We start from the raw sequence: 21,010 nt of genomic DNA on the forward strand, positions 1-21,010 counted from the left end.
CCTAAGAAATAAGAACTACAAACAGGTTATTATCTTTAGCAGCGAAATTTTGTTATTTATTGTTTACTGAGAGGAGGAAGAGAATAAACACCTAAACAGTAAGACGGAAACTTTTGGCCTGTGTGTTTGTAGACATCACCTCGAAGGACGCCGTCTTTGTAATGGAATAAGGTCTGTTAAGAAAAGTTATCTATATTAGCCCCATCTCGTCGCTCTCTCTCTCTCTCTCTCTCTCTCTCTCTCTCTCTCTCGGTATTTATGTTTCACGAAGAGCAAACTTACTAATGGTGTTTCGATGCGCCTGCCTCATCACCGTGTTGTGTTGTGCCAGCCATCCCACCGCTGCCACCAATAAATGTACAGGTGGGGAAGTAAACACGTGTAGTAATGCAACGAGTACATTAAGAAGTGCCACAGAGGGAACCTCTTTTCTGTGAAGAGGCAGCTCGCCAACTGGGACGCATAGTTGCCAGAGGGTGAACAGCAAACTTTAGGATATTCCGTTTGAAGATTCAGTAGCAGTAGTTATGAATTGGAGATTTATCTGTCTTTACTTTTCTGTAGAGGGGAACATATGGATTAAATGATTATAGGAAAAGAAATTAGATTGAAATGGGAATCGGTATTCAGTAACGAAACGAAAGAAATTTATTTATCTACGCAAAAATCATATCGTGGGAATTATCTCATCATCATGGAAATTAATAGTTTGAGTTGATCTATCGCTGTTTGAGAAGGGCTGGCAACACTGCTAGGGAGGTTATAGCACGACGCGACAGCCAGTGTGCGAGGATAAACAAAAGAAGCTTAGGGAAGGACAGCACTGTGTTCCTGTCAATAACAAATGCTCTGGCTGCCACTGTGTGTGTGTGTGTGTGTGTGTGTGTGTGTGTGTGTGTGTGTGTGTGTGTGTGTGTGTGTGTGTGTGTGTGTGTGTGTGTGTGTTGTTCACTGCTAACAGGATTTTAACTTTATATTTACTTTTTTCCCCACATTTCTTTACATTTTAAACTCATTTCCATTCCAAAGTTATATACTTACGTTAACTCCTCTCTCTCTCTCTCTCTCTCTCTCTCTCTCTCTCTCTCTCTCTCTCTCTCTCTCTCTCTCTCTCATTTTTTTATATCTAGATTTATGTGTACTAGTTATTTGCACCACTTCCTCTACTAATTGTGTGTATGTGCGTGTGCTAATGTGTCTCTTTCATTTGTTACAGGGAAGGGAAGGCACCGCATTGGATCGCACGTCCCAGAATGGTCTAGTGGTACGGATGTTAGGTGAGTATACCCCTTCCCGCCTCGCCCTTGTCCCACTGCCTTTGTGTATGACTGGAAAGGCTCAAGAGGAGATGCATTCACTCGCTGCGCGGTTGCATATATATAGTAAGATTTAAAGATTGTACATCGTATACGTGTTGTTTTTAAGGTACTCAGGTAAATAGTTGATTGGTAGATTTGATAATGCGTTTGGTTTATTAGTAAATGGGTAAATTGATTAATAGATAACCAGGTAGATAGGTAGACAGACAGGTAGATACGTAAAAAGGATAGATATGTTAGTTAAGAAAATATAAGCATCGATACGTAAATCACCAAATTCTAAGCCAGAAAATTTGAGAACCGCTGATCTAGTTACTCACCACTGCCCCGGGATCTACCACGTACAGTATATTCCTTCCCTAGTGAGGCTGCGCGCGCTGGTTGCTGAGGGAGGCCAGGGAGGAATATCGTGGCTCGGATGTCAGCTGTGCTACACGGACGTTCAGCAATCGTAATGTTACACCGCATCACACGGCTTTCGTTTCCTGCTCGCATTCTTTTCGCCCGGGTTACTAAGGAGGCCGAGATGTAGTGTAAGGGAAGAGCCAATATCCGTCTCGTTGTGTACTCGACTTTTATAGCGGAAGATTTATTGTGTACACAGTTTACTATCTTAAATCAAGTCCTGTGCTGTTAATCAAAGTAAGGTAAATGTAATTGTAGTGTTGAACATGGGAGAAGGTTAACCCATTCACCACTAAACTATTTGAAAGCCTCGTATAGTACCTCAAAATAAAATAAAATGTAGTAATCATAATGTATCGTCTCTCAAAGAACGCGTCAACATTGGAGAAATTTCACCCATTCAGCACAATCCTTAATTTATGAGCTTCGTAAAAATATAATCACTTACAAGTCAGAATACAATAAATATGGATATAATTGCATCGGCTCACTAACTAGAGATAAAAATAGCTGCCCTTGAACTTAATTAATGAAATGCACAAATCGTATCCATAACAGAATGAAATTGATGCTGTAGCTCTGAAAGGGTTGGTTAAACTGTGCTGATTCTCTCTCTCTCTCTCTCTCTCTCTCTCTCTCTCTCTCTCTCTCTCTCTCTCTCTCTCTCTCTCTCTCTCTCTCTCTCTCTCTCTCTCTCTCTCTCTCTCTCCTCCTCTCTCCTCTCCTCTCCTCTCCTCTCCTCTCCTCTCCTCTCCTCTCCCTTCCTTCCCTTCCCTTCCTTCCTTCCCTTCCCTTCCTCCTCCTCCTCTCCTCTCCTCTCCTCTCCTCTCTCTCTCCTCTCCTCTCCTCTCTCTCTCTCTCTCTCTCTCTCTCTCTCTCTCTCTCTCTCTCTCTCTCTCTCTCTCTCTCTCTCTCTCTCTCTCTCTCTCAAAACGCTACCAATCGTAACTAATAATCTCTCGGTTTAGACGCAAGGCAGGACTCTTTGTAGCGGCGGCGAAGTAGTGAAGGGACGAGCCATATAGTTGATAGTCAGAAAGCGAATATGTAACCTGCCACAATTAGTTCCACAGTTTTTTTTTCTGGTTTTAATTCCTCCAATCTGCTAATACTCTTGCATAACTCGACAATTAATGGATTTTTATCCGTTCTTGGGACTTACATTGAGGAAAAGACGCTAAACATATTCAAATCGAGTGAGAAATGTTGATTTATAGCCACGACCTCACTAGTTTGTCTATATAACGGCACCTCCTCCGAGCCTTGTCACGTCTGTTCGTCACGTTGTATGCTTGGTATGGTAATAAAGAGAATGCTTGCAGTTACTTGTAGGCACATGAGTACTGACAGAGCTGAGAGCATTAGATAACTCGCTTGTCACTGCCTTCGCCGACACATGAGTTCTTTGGTCTGTCTACGTCTCGTGTTTGTCAAATGGAAGTGACTGGTCCAAACTATTTGGGGTTTAACAGTCATTTAGAGCTTCCTTATATTTGAGTTGCAGTCTCTTCAACATTTTTGTAAATTATAAAAGTCTAAATTAACTTCTTGTATGTCGTTTTCACTTAAGTTATTTTTCTATATCGCTTTTATTATCTTTTTTGACCAGTTTTTGTTGTTATTGTTATTGTTCTTCTTCAATACTGTGAATATTAACAAAGTGCGAGTATAGCATTGAAAACATTGACAACGAAAGGGTATAGAGAGGAAAAAAACAAGGCGAGAAATTTGTATTCTTGTCTAAGAGAAACTAGACACGACTCGCATGACAATAGACAACAAAACGAACATTTGGCAAACAGGGACGCCGAAGAAGGTGGAAGAAGCAGAAGTGAGACTTATTATACTGCCTCTCGTTAAAATACATAAAGTACCAAGTTTAGGGGAGCAATAACCAAGTCAACTTCTGCATATAAACTAACTACCACTCGTTAAAGATATGCACAACAACAGGGTGCCAAGAACAGAGGAGCGGCAACTACATAAACACCAGAGTCTGTATCAAGAAATGCTTTACTCTCACCACGACTATTTTCCAACTCCACAAAGACGATTAGCCAGGTTTCACGAGTATTTTTCTTGTTGATAATAGAGAAACCATATTAGTCCGTCACTGTAATCTTTAAAACGCCCTTAGAAACCAGTGTACACAGCTAGAGCATTTTGAAAGTAGTGGTGGCGGGGTTACTCCACAATATGACCTAACTGCCACTGCTACGTGTAGAGGAGCAGTAACTACGCACACGTCACTGGAGCCAAGCAAGGGAGGCAGTGGCGCAGTAAGGTGAGTGAGATCAAAGACAGTAAAAGGAGGCCAATCGATGAGACGAGTAAGCTTTTGACTCTACTCTGTTTAATATTTCTGTAAGGGTGGAACGCCCCTCACTTACCCGCTTCCTCCCTATAGTCTGCCACCAAGACCATTATTTTTAACAAGAATAGGAAAGGTCTCGGCTTATCGAGTCACGAGAAAAAATGTGGCGGAGGCAGTACAAACAGTCTGACCTTACAGGAGTTGAGTAGGCACCTATGACCTTTGCAGTTTCCAGTGTTGAAAGATGAATATCACCATTTAGTGGAGAGGAGAACGGTTTTTCTGCGTTTTCAAACTAGAGGAAAGGTCTCGATTTTCAGCTTTTCAATTTACAGATAATGACGTCGAATCCTGTATTTTTTTTTTTTTAAGGTCGTGAATTAATTAATTGGTGAAGCTTACGAGTTACGAGTGATCACTGCATTTTCAATGTGGTATATTACTATAGTTCAACGTTCGTGTCTTGATTATGGTGTTTAAAAGGCTGTCAGGCACAGTTGTGATGCTCGACGCGCCGCTACTGCACCAGCCACTGTTTACGTGGGGAAATCGTGTCTTTGGCAGGCACATTCAGGTTATATCACATTGGTGCGTCATCACATTAATACAGCGGCAGTGAGCATATGGTGTGTGGCGAGCAGGAGACACGGGAGGCCAAAGGTGTGACCCAGTACTGCGTGAAAGGTCAGGCCAGGTGACTGGAGTTATGTCAGATCAGAGAGAAAAATTTAATGACATTGGCTTCTCTCTGCTGAGTGTTGCCGCTTGTCAGTTGTGAGTGACAGGATGTGGTATAGATTTCTCGTTTTATCACATCCTGTGGGTCGAGATAGACACATTCCACTTCCTTGCTTAGCAGACATTGATCAACAGTAGTGTATTTATTACGTGAGTCCTTGTGTGTGAAGTATAGAAATTTCTATTAAATGAACGGCAGTCGAGGAGGGCTTGAGTACTGGTACGTATGTATGTACATCATTATTGCCTTCAAATATTGCAATAGATAAGGTGTAGTATTGCAATTAGAAATCCTTATAATGGGGATTATACTATTTTGGAACTATATTGAACCTGGATTGAAGCACAAGACAGCAATATTTGTGTGTGGACAAAGACTAACTATGAAAAACTAATAAGTGAACTTATCGTTTTCTAATGTATTATGTGCATTTGAACTCACGCGCAAACAGTTGTACGAGACAACTCTGGTGTGTGTGTGTGTGTGTGTGTGTGTGTGTGTGTGTGTGTGTGTGTGTGTGTGTGTGTGTGTGTAGTCATACACCAGTCTACCAATGGATGATTAACATCCAGATTTCACATATTTTGCCTTTGAAAAAAAGAGGTGTTATCTGTAATATTATCAAGTTTCGCCAAATCGATGTTGATTTTATGAAAAATAGGCTGATAACATCGATGTCGAATCATCAAAAAGTAAAAATCTTCTTCACAAGAAACTCAAAGCGAGGTGCGCGGGTTTCACATCCACAGGTCACTGAAAACAACCAACCAGCAGGGTAGCCTGTTCAGCTGGGATATATATATATATATATATATATATATATATATATATATATATATATATATATATATATATATATATATATATATATATATATATATATACTGTAATTCATGCATATTGTACCTGTTATATTTTATATATGTTGCATTTGTATATCTATCCATCAACTGAACTAATAAAATACTCTTACCAAACTCTCTCTCTCTCTCTCTCTCTCTCTCTCTCTCTCTCTCTCTCTCTCTCTCTCTCTCTCTCGCAAGCAAGCAAGCAAGCTAGCTAGCTAGCTAGTGCTGCAGCCTAGGCACTGACGGTGTTGCTAAGTTGTGGTGTTTGCAGGTGATGTGAAAGGCAGCACCACCGTGGAAACGTCCCTCACGGCGAGCGTCGGACCCTCACGATCGACTGATGCCTGGGACACATCCGAGGACGCCTCCAAGACCGACTCCAAACCAACGACCACGCTTATCATGAACTACAGCCTCGGGGAGATGAGCCTGGATGAGACGGAGCAGCGGCTACCGGGAGGCGTCGGGCGTTATCCTTACTTCAGGTTTATGACCCTTCACCGCCGCCGCCGCCGAAAGAACCCCACGCGCCATCTTGAAAAAAAGCATCAGGTGCTCCTCGACGACCTATACAACGGCCTCACTCAGGTAGGTTGGCGGGTCACCATCCCGCCAGGCTAGGCACTTGTAGCGTCAAATGTGACCGGCGCAAATTGTCTCCGGTAAGTCCGTCTAAAGTAACAGCCAGATAAGTGATTCCATTCCATTCATCCACCATTCTTTTCTAATCCTTTCTTTTTCTTTATATTGCTTGAGATTTAAGAAATAACTAAAGTAAATGAAAACGTAGGTAAAGTCTGCGCTGGGTCTTGATGACGACGCAGTGAGTTTAATTATAGTAAGGAGGACTGGTATGTATTTAGTATAGGCTACATACATATATATATATATATATATATATATATATATATATATATATATATATATATATATATATATATATATATATATATATATGCTTTAGTATTTATGTGCTAGCGTGTCCGTGAGTTCCTTGACAAGTGTCCACTACGTCTTGCAGCTGTGAGAGTATTGGAAACGGCCTCCCCCACAGCGCCTTACGTAGGGTTATTATCAACACGGATATCAATAGTTTTCAAGTGGTCGACAAGATGAGAACTGCGTCAGCGTGTGTGTAGCCTCGGTGTAAACACATTTCCTGATACAAGGACTCTCTCTCTCTCTCTCTCTCTCTCTCTCTCTCTCTCTCTCTCTCTCTCTCTCTCTCTCTCTCTCTCTCTCTCTCTCAACTAAATTTGATGTAAATTAGTATTCAAAGTATATGATGTGAATACATGACTTACTATAATAATTGTATTTTTGTGGTGAAATTTGACATTTTAAAAAGACATGTATCCATATTATTCTTATACGTCTGTTAGGCTTGTGTTTTAGAATACTGTGGTCTTATGTCTAAGTACATTGAAATAAGGGAATAGAGAAAAAAGAAAAGAAAAGTAAGATGTACAAAAAATTATTCATAGAATCATTCTTCGATACCAAGAGACTATGGAAATGAACACAGATTCTTAGAGATGAATTGGGTCTTTGAAAATTTTGTTTTGAGAATTCTCCTTATTCTTGCTTATTTGTAATTGTATTATTCAAGTCTGGTGTTATAACGTAAATATATGATAGAGTATTGAACATGTCATGTCAGTCATTTATGAGGGAATTTTATGTAAATATGCTTAACTTATCTACAAATCCCATGAGGCAGTCTTCCAGAGTTAGTGTTCACTTTTCTTGTCAGGATCTCTTTCATGTTTTATTTTGTGATATGTCCTAATTATTGTCTCCATTTTGCAGAACATATTGTCTCAAGTGGGAGTGTGGTGCTTCAACGCCTTCACCCTGAACAGCGTGTGTGGGGGAAGGCCGGTGTCCGTTCTGTGTGTCTACCTCCTGCATAAATATGGATTGATACACCATTTCAAGTTCGACACCGTGACAGTGTGGAAATGCTTTAGTAAGTCACTACTACAACTCTTAGAATATACATTCATTGTTACAGGATTTGTCTTGCTGTAGAACAAAAAGTATGTCTTAATGGTTTGCAATTATGGAATGATATGTGAATGGTAGTGCAATGTCACGTGAAGGCTTCAGAGAGAATCAAGGTGTTGGACAGAGATTGAAGTATTGAATGAGACTGTATGTTACTTTTTCCTTGAGTAGAAGGGTTGTAAAAAGCTTAGTATATAAGCCCTTAGGAGAACTGAAAAAGACGTCTTTGTAAGTATTTAGTGTATGTAGGATATCCAAGAGTATACTTAAATATTCAGAATAATGTGAAGTTTTCTTCCAACAGGTCTGATTGAAGATGGGTACCATGCTTCAAATCCTTACCACAATGCCATTCATGCTGCAGATGTCACACAGGCAATGCATTGTTACTTGCAGGAAAAAAAGGTGTGTTGATTGCTTTTACATTTATTGTCAAATTTTTTTTTCACATCATGTCTTTTTCCTAGAAACTTGTGGTCTTGCCAGTCTCATCTGACTACATGACTATAATTCCTTTACCTCTTCATAACAATGCTTTCAGATCTACCAACACTTGACTCCACTGGAGAAGCTGGCTGCTCTTGTTGCTGCTGTCTGCCACGACCTGGACCACCCAGGGGTCAACCAACCATTCCTCATCGCCACGGACAACCATCTGGCAGCATTATATAAAGTACTTAATGGAGATGGGATTTTTATTTTGCTTGTCATCTAATGGGAAACCAAGCTGTACTGAAAGCAGCTTGAACATGAACTCCCTTGTGGTTACTTGTAGCAAGTGCATATTTCTTTCGTACAAGCTTTTCTCATCCTCAATATTCATTTACTAAGCTAAAGGTTTATTGAATAAGTTGAAAAGTACCTGTAGAATATATGATGTTAAAACTGATTGTATACTATCAAACTATCATGCAAAAAATTATCATTACACAAATCATTATTTATAAGTTTATTTTAGTAGTTTTCACTCTTACTCTTGGTAATTTATCTATTTACTCATTCATTCATTTCTTTGTTTACATGACATTGGAAAATAATGATCTCATTCCATATCTTCTTAGAATTTCAGCGTACTTGAGAATCATCATTGGAGATGTGCCATGGGGTGTCTGTGGGAGTCAGGTCTGCTGGATTCTTGGGCAGCAGATGATGTGGCTTCCCTCCAGGACATGCTGAGGTCCCTCATTTTAGCCACTGACATCACACGTCAGCAGGAGTTTCTTACAAGGTTTAAAGTAAGTGTGGGAAATCTTTGTGTTACTTAACATGGATCAGAAAGGAACAATGATTGCATAATAAAATTTCCATCTTTAAGTTTTAACAACAAGCATATAATCATGTACAGATGCATTTTGTGAAAAAGAATATAACTTAGTGTTCTTAACTTTATCAAGTATTTTGTGGAATTGCAGAATTTTTTTTATTTTCTAATTTGAGCTTATTATCTCATCTATTGTGCAGCTATACCTGGACCGTGGAACTTTTGACATGAAGGAACCTGAGCATCGTCACTTTTCTCTCCAAATTGCCTTGAAGTGTGCTGATATTTGCAACCCATGTCGGCCATGGGAGGTGTCAAAGCAGTGGTCATACAAGGTGGGCACTTGTCTTAGCAACCCTGACTAGTCATCAAAAAATGCATTTATGTTTGATTGTTTGATTTTCATCTCATGTATCTTCTTTAGATTTTGTGAGAGAGCATAGTAGATGTAGTCATTATAAGAGATTAACTGTGAGAGACTGCTGCAGCAAACTACCTATGATTGGCATATTCCATACTTTACTGGTGTTATAGTGAACATAGCAATCTAGATTGAGGAATTACATGTACTCTAATAATAGTGTATATTCTTTGTAGATATGTGATGAGTTTTATCGTCAAGGAGACTATGAACGACAGCTGAACCTCCCTGTAACCCTGCTGTGTGATAGCAAGAAGATGTCTGTGGCCAGAATTCAAACAGGTTCCTCTCATTTTTTCATGTCTTGTATGGATAGATAGTATTATTGATTATTTGTAATCTGTTTATGTATGTATATACTTCAATGTCTTGATATTATAGTTTTTATTGCCATTAGTTGTTCTTATTGTGATTTTGTATGCTTCTTGAATGTGCAACACTTCATTTATGAATTCACAAATTTCTAAGAACTGCTAATGAATTCAATCATATTTAGTTGGCATTTGTTTTATTATTTAATGTATTGCTCTATAGTTGTTGTTCTTTTCAGACTTCATCAAATATGTGGTAGCTCCACTTTTTGATGTTTGGGACCGGTGGCTGAAAACAACTTTGTCGAATTCCATGGTTGCCAACTTGAATGAAAATTTGAAGAAATGGGAAGAGAGGTTGCCTAAAAAGATTCTTGAGGAAGGCACCTGTCAGTCACCTGTTCCTTCAGAGTCTCCGGAGAACCCCGTGGAAAGTACTCAAGAAGATCTTGATGAGGCTGATGGTGGAACATCACCCAGCAGTAGTGGGGATAGTCATCAGTCTGTGCTTGGCTCTCTAGAAAATGTATCTCGTTCACTTCAGCTTGGCAGGAGACATTCAGTTCCTCTTAATATGCCACGCTTTCTTCCACGCACAATCATAAGGAGGGAGAGTCTACCTGAAAATGGAAATGACCATGTTGTGATAGAGACTGTGACAATGGCAGGAATGTCTTTAACATCACTATCTTCTCAGCCTACTGAAGTTAACTCTACATTGACTCCTGATGCCCTTCTGCCTGAGCCTTCTGTCACTGCCATGGGTGGTGTGGGCATTGGAGTGCCACGTCTAGCTACCCGATTTGTTCGAAGAAAGTCCCTTCCTCCCCTTTGGCTCAAACAGACAAGGACTAGAACCTCACACGTGCTGCAACCCTTGTCACCCACACCAAGTGAAGATGTTCCATCTCAACAAGCAACTCAGGAAAACTCTCCACAAGATAGTGATAATAAGAAAAGACTGGTGGCAGTAGGTAGTGGTGGTTCTGTTTCCTCTGGTGGAAATAATGGTAGTGGTTGTAGTGGAACTGGAGGTTGTGATCAACGTGAAAGTAGTGTTGACACTGTTGACCCAACAGAACAAATGCACCATCCCGTGAGTAGTGATAAGTTGACGTCAACTCAAGACATTGGTGTTCACAATAGGAAAAATGTTTCTAATCATCAAGGTGCTGCAACATTCCTTCATTCTGACATTTTGGATAATTATCCCTACAGACCTTTCATTGGAAGGGGCTTAGTGCGGCGTGCTTCTTTAGACAGTACAAGTATTAATAGTAAGCGAGAAATCTTGGATCGCTTGGTGCACGAAGGCAATAAATTTCCTTGTGTGGACCGAACTAATAGTGAATTAGATAAAGAGAATCTAGTGCCAAGAGAAACACCAACATACCAAGAACAGCAACACCCAATACATGCCTGGAAAACACGTGCTTGGCGGAGTCTTAACTATGATGATGAAAATACGTGTGACCCACGTGAAAAACTGATGAAACCAGGTATATACAGGCTCAATCATTCTCAGGTCAGTATTCACTTATTTTTTAGATATTTTCCAATGCTAAGTTTTAGAAAAGCACAATCTAAATGTGCAAAATATAGGCTATCATTAACAAAAGAAGATAAAAATCATGAGGGCTGACAGCCAGAATTTGTGAATATCATTGTTTGTCATGAACAAAAGTCCTAGATGGGAGTTCATTAGAGAACTAGGTCAAAACTCAAGTTAGAAATAAGGCCATAAGGTTAAGGAAAATATGTAGTATGTAGTGTAGGACAGTGGTATGTTACTTTATATAAGTATATGGCATTCCTCCCATCTCTAGAGCTTTGACAACTCCAGAGTACTAAGTATGAACAAATATCTGTCAAGCACTACATGAGTAAATTCAGAGAATAAATGTTAATACATGCTAAAGAATTGTGATATATTGAACTGCCATTCCCTTATTATTACTTTTTGCATAAGGTGTTGACCAGCAAAATAATTTAGACCTTTTATATGAAGCAGCTTACCCATAGACTGGAGCACAAGTATACGTAATCAATGTGTAGTGAAGTTTGACATGCATGTGGCATTCCATTCTGCCATGAAGAGCTTGATCAAATCTTTGTAGGGAAGTCTACATGCACATGGGCGCCGAGGGTCAGCACCACTGCTGCGGCCGGATGAGCTGTTGGGTGGTCTACGAGGGGGAGCCGAGAGGCCTGATTATCACTATCTCTCTCTGCGTAGAGGGTCAGCACCATCACAAGCCAATCAAAAAGGTATGTTGCTTTCATTTACATATTATAATCATGTAATTATTATTATTATTATTATTATTATAATTATTATTATTATTATTATTATTATTATTATTATTATTATTATTATTATTATTATTATTATTGCTATTGTTATTATTATTATTATCATTATCATTATTATTATTATTATTATTATTATTATTATTATTATTATTATTGTTATTATTATTATTATGATCATCGTTTCAGTATTATTATTTCTATTATTGGTGTTGATATGTAATCCCCAGCTGTAAAGCCTATCCCTCTCTCTTTTTCTGACATTTCCTTCCAGGAATGTTAGCTATTAAGGTGACCGTGGCATAAGAGACTCCACCTCTCCTTATCCAAACATTCCCTTCTTGCTTGGTGAAGTGCCTAGCCTCTACTAACATATTTTCATACATGTACTCCTTTATAGTATTTATACTTTCCATGTTGCTTCTCCTACTTGGATTGTCATTTTTGCCCTCATACACTTTCATTACAAATCTTTTGCTCTTTATTCTTGCAATATGATTGTATCATCTCAGTGTGTGTTTCCTTCCACCCATTCCACCACTTCACAATTCACAACACCTGTACAAGTGCCCATGCCACATCATCAAAACATACTTTCATTTTCATGTTTGTGCCTGGTTAATAAGAAAAATTGGAACATAGAAAATTACATGACAACTCTGAAACTGCAACAAGACAAAAACAGTTCCTTTTATCCAGAATTCATCTTTAATTCATCTGGACAGACAAACCATTGTGGAATATGTCCTGTTTTCAGGTCGTAGTTTTTCACCAGGAGCAAGATGACTTTTTCATAATCCTCCAACACCACAAGCTTGTCCTTGATATTGATCTTCCTCATGATGTGCTTGGTTGCTGTTTAGCCTTTGGAGGCCATGGTATGTACAAATATGTAAAATTATGTGCAGCATCATACACTTTGCACAAGAGTGAGGGTGTATACTCACCAGCTGTGACTGAAGAGCTGCACTGCATGTGGCCAGAAGACAATGACAAGCAACAAAGTTAATATTTACTTCAACATTCAACCTGTATTTCCCTACTTAAGTAATGCTTACAATATACATGTAGCATGGTTTTGCAACTCCCAAGAAAGTTTTTGTAAACCTCACAGACTGTAATTGGTTGTATTTGAAAAGAGAGTGGCTTCATCTATGTATGTACTGTATTTGCACATCCATAACATAAGTGGTAGAATGTCACAAAATGCTAGACTGTACCACGGTGTATTTTCTCCTTTGTTGAACTTATCCAGATCATACATGCAACTATATTATGAGACATTTGACATTAATTGCTATTTTTTAGGTTATTCTTTGTGATTTAGGTTTGTTATAATTCAGTGGCATACTTAACTTGCAATGAATTGATCAATGAAGAAATTAAAGTAATTGTTTAGACCTGTTTAAAGATAATCTAGGTCAAGAATTGTGTTCATCTCTCAGTATTTTCATCTTTTGTTTCCTTTGTGGTGATTCCATCTCTGCTACAAGGTTCTGTGATATTGTTATCAAAGATTCCAAAAGAATGTACTCACTGGTTTCCCCTTTATCACCATTCATTTTCTGTCATTTAATAATCATGTCATTGTTCACTTCTATCCTGATGACTCTTACATCAACTGTCAGGTGACTTACAAAGACAGTGCACAGCAGCAAATTTTTTATCTTTTGGTGTGTAGATGAAGCATGCTGATGATGCATTTTTATCAAATATGATTGCTAGTGTTAATTATCAGGAGTATCTGACAACAACATTCATGCTAAGGAGTGGAAAGTATTTTATCTCCCGTACTGTATGGTCATGTATGTATATCTCAGTGGGATGTGTAATCACCACAAAAGTAGGTTTTATTGATTCTGATGTTTGTTTCTGGGAGCTTTTAAGGGAGTTGTCACAGCAGAAGTTTGTGTTCCCGCTCTTGCTCTCTGTTCTTGTTTGTGCAAGTCTTCCTTCTCTTCCACCCTTTTGTACAGATCAAATGTTCCAACACTTCCCCAACCATGTGAGGGACTGCGTCTTTTCAAATGTTTTGCATGAAATTTGTATAACACATACTTTATTTCATTATTTATTTATCTATATATTCATTTATTTATTATGTTTATTTATTCAATCTTTATCTATGTATCATCTATTTTATTTTATTTTTTACTTTCTTATTTTCCTATTCCGTTTTAAATGCTTATATATAACAGGTTATAGAGGAACAATAGTGTTGATGTTGCAATAGAACACTAACATGTTGACCTTTCTCTCTGCAATGATTTCACAACTTATTTTGTGAGAGTCTGGACAACATACATTTCAGTAAAGGTCTACATGCCTGTGTAGCTTAACTAAACAACTTTACAAACAGTCTCCTTATTTGTCTCTTTTTCTTTGCTCCACACCCTCACTACCTCACTATAGTTCTTCCTCTGCAGCTACTAAGGTTACTTGTCTCCAATGGTTACACCAATAATTCTCTTTAGTATCAAAGAAATTTCAGGAACACATCTTAGAAATTCTCATCAACCATAGTGCTGAACACCTACCTTGGTTTAATGTCTGAGTGGAGTAACATCTATGTTCTGATATAATGTTGGTATAGGAAGAGTTGAATTTTAAATAATTGCATTTCATGTGTGGTATTTATTTAGTATTTAATTTTCATGCTTGATATTTACATTTTTGTAATGCAACACCTTAATTTTCACAGGCTGTGATACTGAGGTGGGTTCTGAGGTAGCTGGTCACCAAACTCCTCTCACATCAACAGAAAATCTACCCATTGGGGAGTATGTCAGTGGACATTCTAGACTCAGGGGGCGGCGTCGAGGTTCAATACCTTTTGATCATCCTGGGTAAGATTCTTTGAAAAATGATTTGTAGACTAAGAAATATTTTTCAGTCAGGATGTTATATAGTTATGAATTAAGAATAGTACACTAAACCCTTTTCAAAATATGCAAGTAGTTGACATGCTCTGTGAAGATGGGTTGGGCTGAGTGCAAACTGTACCTTTATCCAACTCTGAACCACAGATACACATAGTATGATATATTGCCATACAGTATGAATATTTAGAGATAATATTTTGTCCATCATGTAATGTGATTCACACAGTGAGAACACACACATTGCGCAATCCCAGTGTACTTCCCTTCAAGAAAGATCATCTTAATTGATATCATTAATCTACCTCCATTTCAGAAGTGGCTCTGTCGTGGTATTTTATCATGATATTCCACAGATTGAGTGAACTATAGTGTTAATGCTGTAAAGTAATGTTACTGTTAACAATAACTGAACCTCTGTTGCAGATTATGCCAGCCTGGGTCGGGTGGGGGAGGTAGTTTGGGAGTTTCTGGTGGAGGCTGTGGGGCAGCTGGCTTTCCCTCAGTCTTACCACATTATTACCAAGAGTACCACAGGGGATCAGGAGGCCTGGAATTGCTCACTGGATTATGGAGGTATTTTCAAGTTCACTACAATGAAAGTTCACTGTGTACAAGAGGTGCAGTACATATCGGATGACATTTGACTTTATAAGGAATGAGAAAATATCTGTTTTACATTTTGTATCTTCCATCACCAGATCACATTTGGATCCAGAGAGTTCAATGTTCAGTGATGGTGACCTGTGTTCTCAATCATCCGGTGGCTTGACCCCCAGCACCCCTGGAGCAACACTTCCGTCACACCACACCTTGCCCCACACCCTCCACAGGCGTGGCTCACTGCCAATTGACCTCTTCCACTCAGGTCAGTGTTGATTGTACTCATGTTACACATTTTAATGTAAGGTACACAAGAAGTTCTATTGGACTTTAGAAAGAAAAAATGTTTCCTGTGAAAGACTTTGCTATTTGTTGTTGGAGAACAATACATAAATTAATGGACTGCATTCAGAATCTAAAGATAAGTTATTCTAAATGTAATCAAGCATGAGCAAAGGCTCAGATTACTATACACGAAAACTTGGGTTTGGGGCTCAAGAATCAACCATGTTTATAAAATGTATGACTTGCTCTTCCCAAGCATTGTTTCATGATAAATGAAATACAAAATAAGTACCAACATTCCTAGCATTTGAAATTTAGATATGTTTGTCAAATTTTGCATGAACCCTTTAACAACAGCTGATTTTTTCCCTGCTATTATAAATCATGTTATTCTGTGCATAATCATTAGGATATTCTATATAACTTGTGCCATATTTTCTGTGTTGTGGCAGGGGACTTCAGTGTGTGGGATTACGAGGGGACATAGCCACTTCACTGCTCAGGCTCAGCGCTTCCGCCTCAGTCCAATAATTCTGCCAGCCTCCAGTGCCAACCCACATTCTCATTTTACTTTCACATCCTGTCTGTGAATCATGTATACTTGTGTATTATAAATTTGTTACCCAGAGCATTTTAATATGGAAGAAAATTGTTGTAATATAGGTTCATATGGTATGTCATTGTCTAGTACTATATATATATATATATATATATATATATATATATATATATATATATATATATATATATATATATATATATATATATATATATATATATATATATATATATATATATACTGTGTGTGTAAAAAACAGGAACACTGTGCTTCTTATGTATATAATTTTGTAGTATTGGAACATAATGTTGTATATGTTTGTGTCCTTTCTTAATGTGTTTAAAGATTAAGTATGGAAATGTATTTAGGTACAGTTTTATCATATCTAGTTAGTGGTAAACAAAGATATAATTTACTCAGTTGAAATTAGTCATAGGAATGATACAACATTTTTGTTCATATAATTGCACAAGCCTACATAGTTAAATGCAGTTTTCCTGTTGTTCATGTGTCTGCTCTTGCCTGGTGAGGCAACATCCTCTAATTGTTAGGCTGTGACAAGCCAGCAAGGTCTGCAAGTCCAGTGATTTTCCTGGATCTAGAGAAGCAGTCTTCAATTTTGGACCATTTTTTTGTATTAAATAATGCCTGAGTAAATGTATTCAGATATTTTGGTCAGAAGTTATTTTTATTACTGTGAATATATGAGTAGATGATAAAAATGTTAATCTTCTACACAATTAATTAGTTTTTCATGAACCTTAATGGTGAATATAATATTTGTATTAATACTTTCTAGTTTTTATGATGTCAAGAGACTTGAAAAAAGCTCAATTAAGCTCAATTTAGTGCTGACGTCCAATACTGTACATTTACAATGAAGCTTCATCTAGACAATCCATGCTCCGTTTAAATTTTGTGTGTGAGTAAAGGTCAGTAACTTTGTTTGATTTAAAATATAATTAATGCCACAGTCTGTGTCGCAAGGAATGCAAACTGCATCTGATTTCATGTTGATGAGATAACTTTGAAGGTGTCTTCCTTTTCAATTTGTCACGGTGTTGCTGTCAGTGTCACTTCTCCAAATTATTGGATTTAGATGCATTTATAAAGAATCTTCAAGTAAAGGAAAACCATAACTATGGTTCTAATATATGAATATATATATTTGGTCGTAGGTGGCACTAATATATTATGATTTATGTACCACTGTAGTCAGTGTGGAAAGATAACAATTGATCCTATTGCCCCTCTTCCTTGGAGAGGGATCAGTTACCTCTGGTGAGGATCAAGAAATTATATTCCATCTTTCCTGCTGAGTGATGATGGTCCTTTCACGTATTTAGGTGTAGAGCAGCCATCTACTTGAATTGTTTTCTCTATTTTCAAATAAAGATATTTTTATTTTATTTTCTAACATATCTTACTGTACTCAAATGAAGATTCTCAATCACACAAATTTTAATAGTAGATATATACATATGAGGCGGCATACCTTCCATGTTTCATGTTGACTTTGCATGACCAGTAGTTGTTTCATTGAATAGTCAGCAGTGTAGGATGAAAATATTTTAAAGTTACCTATAGTAAAATTATCCTAAATTTTATTTCTTATCTATTTAGGTCTTAGTTTGTTTGTTTTTGTCCTTCCAAGTGCATTTACTGTGATATCCTGTAAAGGATTTGGTCTTACTACATTACCTGCTGCAAAAGTTTCTAAATACTCAATGAGACATTAAAACTCTCAGACAAAAAACATAATCAAAATCCAAGTAATGTGTGCTTTTGTCCTCAAAAAAGCTGCCTCATCCAATGACTTGACATCTTGACTGTCTTCAGGCTGTATGTATTTAAGAGAAAAAGTCTGTCAAAAATTGATGCTTATAATATAACAATGGAAAGAATGATGGTGGATTTGTTGTGCACAGTAGAGGTTTATCTTTAGGAGCTACTTTATCCTCCCTCAATATATCCTAATGAAATTGGGTAATATTGTTATTAGTTATATTTTTGGTATAAAATAACTTCAGGTAGTTGTTTTTGATTGGGTTAGTCTATTTAACAACTATTTAATACCACATGCAAGTGATTTTGGCTTGAACATAGAAAGAAAGAGTAAATTGTTAGATGTTTTGAAATGAGATGTTGTGACAATACACTAAGTAAGATGTGTGATAAGTTCTTGAAACCTTGGCATTAGAGGGTATGGCATACCAATTATGCATAAGCCTGAAGGTTGGTGAACTGCTATCAAGTTTTTAAGACACAAAACCTTCCTTTTAAAACAGTGATTTTGTTGAAAGCACAATTCTCTAAAAACAATCATTCATTGACATGTTCCATTATCTTCTTTCTAGATGAACCTTACAAATCTTAGCTTGATTTATATGAACTACAGCAGTTTTGTTGTGGTTCCTTCCCAACACTGTGTCATCTTTGAACTATCCTTGAAGTCCTTCTGGTTCAAATTAGTAATGGGATTATGCACTCTTAACCTGATAGCTTATTACAACTCAAATTGTATTTTTGTTGTTATAATTACTGTATATACGTATTTTATTATTATATAATTATTTTATTTTATTTTATTTTTTTATTCATTTATTTTTATTTTTATTTTTATTATTATTATTTTTTTTTTTTACATTTACTTTAATATTTCCAACTTATTGCTTGTTGTAGTTCATCTACAGCAAACTCACTCCCATGATACAACATGGTAGTTCCAGAGGGCATCAGTATAGATAAGACATGTGCTTGGATTTTGGCTTTAGTTGTTATGGAAGGACTAAAGACATCATGGGAAAACTTTCTGAGAGCCTCAAATCACATCTGAATTTCTGAAGTAGAATGTTGATCAAATGTAAAGGAAAATTCAAGATATTAGAATAAAAAAAACATTATTTATATTTGTAAGCAACAATACACCTTGCAGTGTGCCACTGAATGGCATATATCCATATCTTTTTACAAAAGATTTAACTTGAATGAGTGTTCAAAACAGCTTTTTCAGAATTATGGCTTGATAAAGGTATGCCCCCTTTTTCCCCAGAAAGGTGTCGTGATGTGCATAAATTTGTATTAGACTGAAAGATACCCACCAGTATTTTTCTATACAGCTATGAACCAAATTTTAATACTCTTTAAGTGATGGACTGTTGAAGCCACAACTAAAATAAGGCTGGGCGATTGCATGTACATGAATTAGTCCGACTGTATGGTAATGAGGTACAATTGACTGGCACTTATCATATGACCAAGAAAAAAAAATCACGAATATTATTTAGGACGTGTATGACAGATCTTTATTTCTTGCAGAATACTTTAGGAATACTATACTATCACCAAAGGAACTGCCTCATTTTGTCTGCCATTAAATTCTTAGAGCTTGATTTGATTAACTTTGCTGCAATGAGTTGCCCCAGTGATTCATTCACAAGTAACAAGATCTCAAGACTTCACTCAAAATTGATAACTTTGCGAGCCACACATCAACCTGGCTTTGGCTGTCTAGCACAATGGGTATCAGGATTTTGGATGACAGCTGTGTGTAGTTGTGAAAAAGTGGAGAATATTATTATTATTATTATTATTATTATTATTATTATTGTCCTTAGTTGTCAGTGTTATTAGTTTTCATTATTTTAGCACTCTGTAGGGATTTTAGCTTGGTATATAGATAAATAATCAGTTATACCTTTATTTTTATACATTATTTTTATTTTATTATTTTTTCATGTACATCATCACCATCATCATCACCATCATTATTATAATATCATACCATCATCATCATCATTATTACCATCATCGTTATATCCCTCTCTCCTTCTTCCTCAAAACACTCACCATCATCATCCTTCTTTATCCTCCTCTAGGGGCTTTTCATCTTCCCATGTGAAAAAAAGAAAAAGAAAACAGGATTTTTTTTTTTCTCAGATTTGTTGTTTTGTTTTCCTTATCTTTCATTTATTCATTATCATTCTTCTTGGACACCATCTTGGTCATGCAGGATATGGCAAGCTGCTTGAAAACTACATACCTTTTTCTTTCACCTTATTGCCACTCCTATTCTTATTCTCAGAATTTTTATTTTATTATTGTTGTTATTGTTGTTGTTAAGAAATGTTCAGAATGGTTGAGGGAATCAAAATTGTACAGCACGATAGAATGTGTATTTGTATCTATTATGTAGATTACATGATACAGTAGACATGCAAGTTTGTATGGATCATGAGTGCTAATTGGTTTTTATCATGTAGCTATGCAAGATGTTTTATAATGAATACTGGATTTTATTTACTAAACTCAACATTTATATTTATGATACTCATGGTGCTAAAACTTGATTTACATATGAAGAAAAGTTTACATGATTTGAGAGTTAAAGTTATGCTTATTTTGATCAACTTCCTCTCCCTCCTCAATGTCATAAGATACTTGATCTAACAAACATTGTTAAAGAAACAGTGTTGGATATATTTAAGCTATCTAGTTTGGTTCCTAATTACTACTGAAGAAACATCAATTGCAAAATGATGAAGCTTAATCCTGTCCCCCCAAAAAAAAAAAAAAAAAAAAAAAATTGCCAAGAGAGCACCCAGATTTATCTTCGTATTCATGTAGAATTTTTGTTTATACAACTCATTATTCACATGATTTGAACCCACAGGAGTTAAGTCCTTTACCATCATTACCAACTTAGACAAGTTTGAAGACATTGTATGAACGGTAGCCTATTCTAAACAA

The 21,010-nt window shown here is 37.0% G+C and overlaps 1 protein-coding gene across 10 annotated transcripts in view; it reads left to right on the forward strand.

Annotated features, from left to right (window-relative positions):
• LOC123503984 overlaps nucleotides 1-20,547 on the forward strand; it is a 194,741-nt gene extending 174,194 nt beyond the window's left edge. For 7 of the 10 annotated variants that reach the window (XM_045254174.1, XM_045254167.1, XM_045254171.1 and 4 more), the window contains 14 exons: nucleotides 1,217-1,277; nucleotides 5,897-6,213; nucleotides 7,435-7,594; nucleotides 7,937-8,037; nucleotides 8,174-8,305; nucleotides 8,694-8,867; nucleotides 9,094-9,228; nucleotides 9,491-9,596; nucleotides 9,865-11,150; nucleotides 11,743-11,893; nucleotides 14,637-14,781; nucleotides 15,241-15,390; nucleotides 15,516-15,682; nucleotides 16,165-20,547. In XM_045254174.1, the coding sequence (XP_045110109.1) occupies nucleotides 1,217-1,277; nucleotides 5,897-6,213; nucleotides 7,435-7,594; nucleotides 7,937-8,037; nucleotides 8,174-8,305; nucleotides 8,694-8,867; nucleotides 9,094-9,228; nucleotides 9,491-9,596; nucleotides 9,865-11,150; nucleotides 11,743-11,893; nucleotides 14,637-14,781; nucleotides 15,241-15,390; nucleotides 15,516-15,682; nucleotides 16,165-16,292 (3,213 nt within the window). In that variant the 3' untranslated portion in view covers nucleotides 16,293-20,547. Of the gene's footprint in view, nucleotides 1-1,216; nucleotides 1,278-4,856; nucleotides 4,997-5,896; nucleotides 6,214-7,434; nucleotides 7,595-7,936; nucleotides 8,038-8,173; nucleotides 8,306-8,693; nucleotides 8,868-9,093; nucleotides 9,229-9,490; nucleotides 9,597-9,864; nucleotides 11,151-11,742; nucleotides 11,894-14,636; nucleotides 14,782-15,240; nucleotides 15,391-15,515; nucleotides 15,683-16,154 lie in introns of those variants that run through there. The other 3 variants (XM_045254175.1, XM_045254173.1, XM_045254177.1) reach the window with 2 other exon arrangements.
• Nucleotides 20,548-21,010: the final 463 nt, after the last annotated feature.

This window comes from Portunus trituberculatus, chromosome 15, assembly GCF_017591435.1.
Source record: "Portunus trituberculatus isolate SZX2019 chromosome 15, ASM1759143v1, whole genome shotgun sequence".
In the NCBI taxonomy this organism is placed as follows: domain Eukaryota; kingdom Metazoa; phylum Arthropoda; class Malacostraca; order Decapoda; family Portunidae; genus Portunus; species Portunus trituberculatus.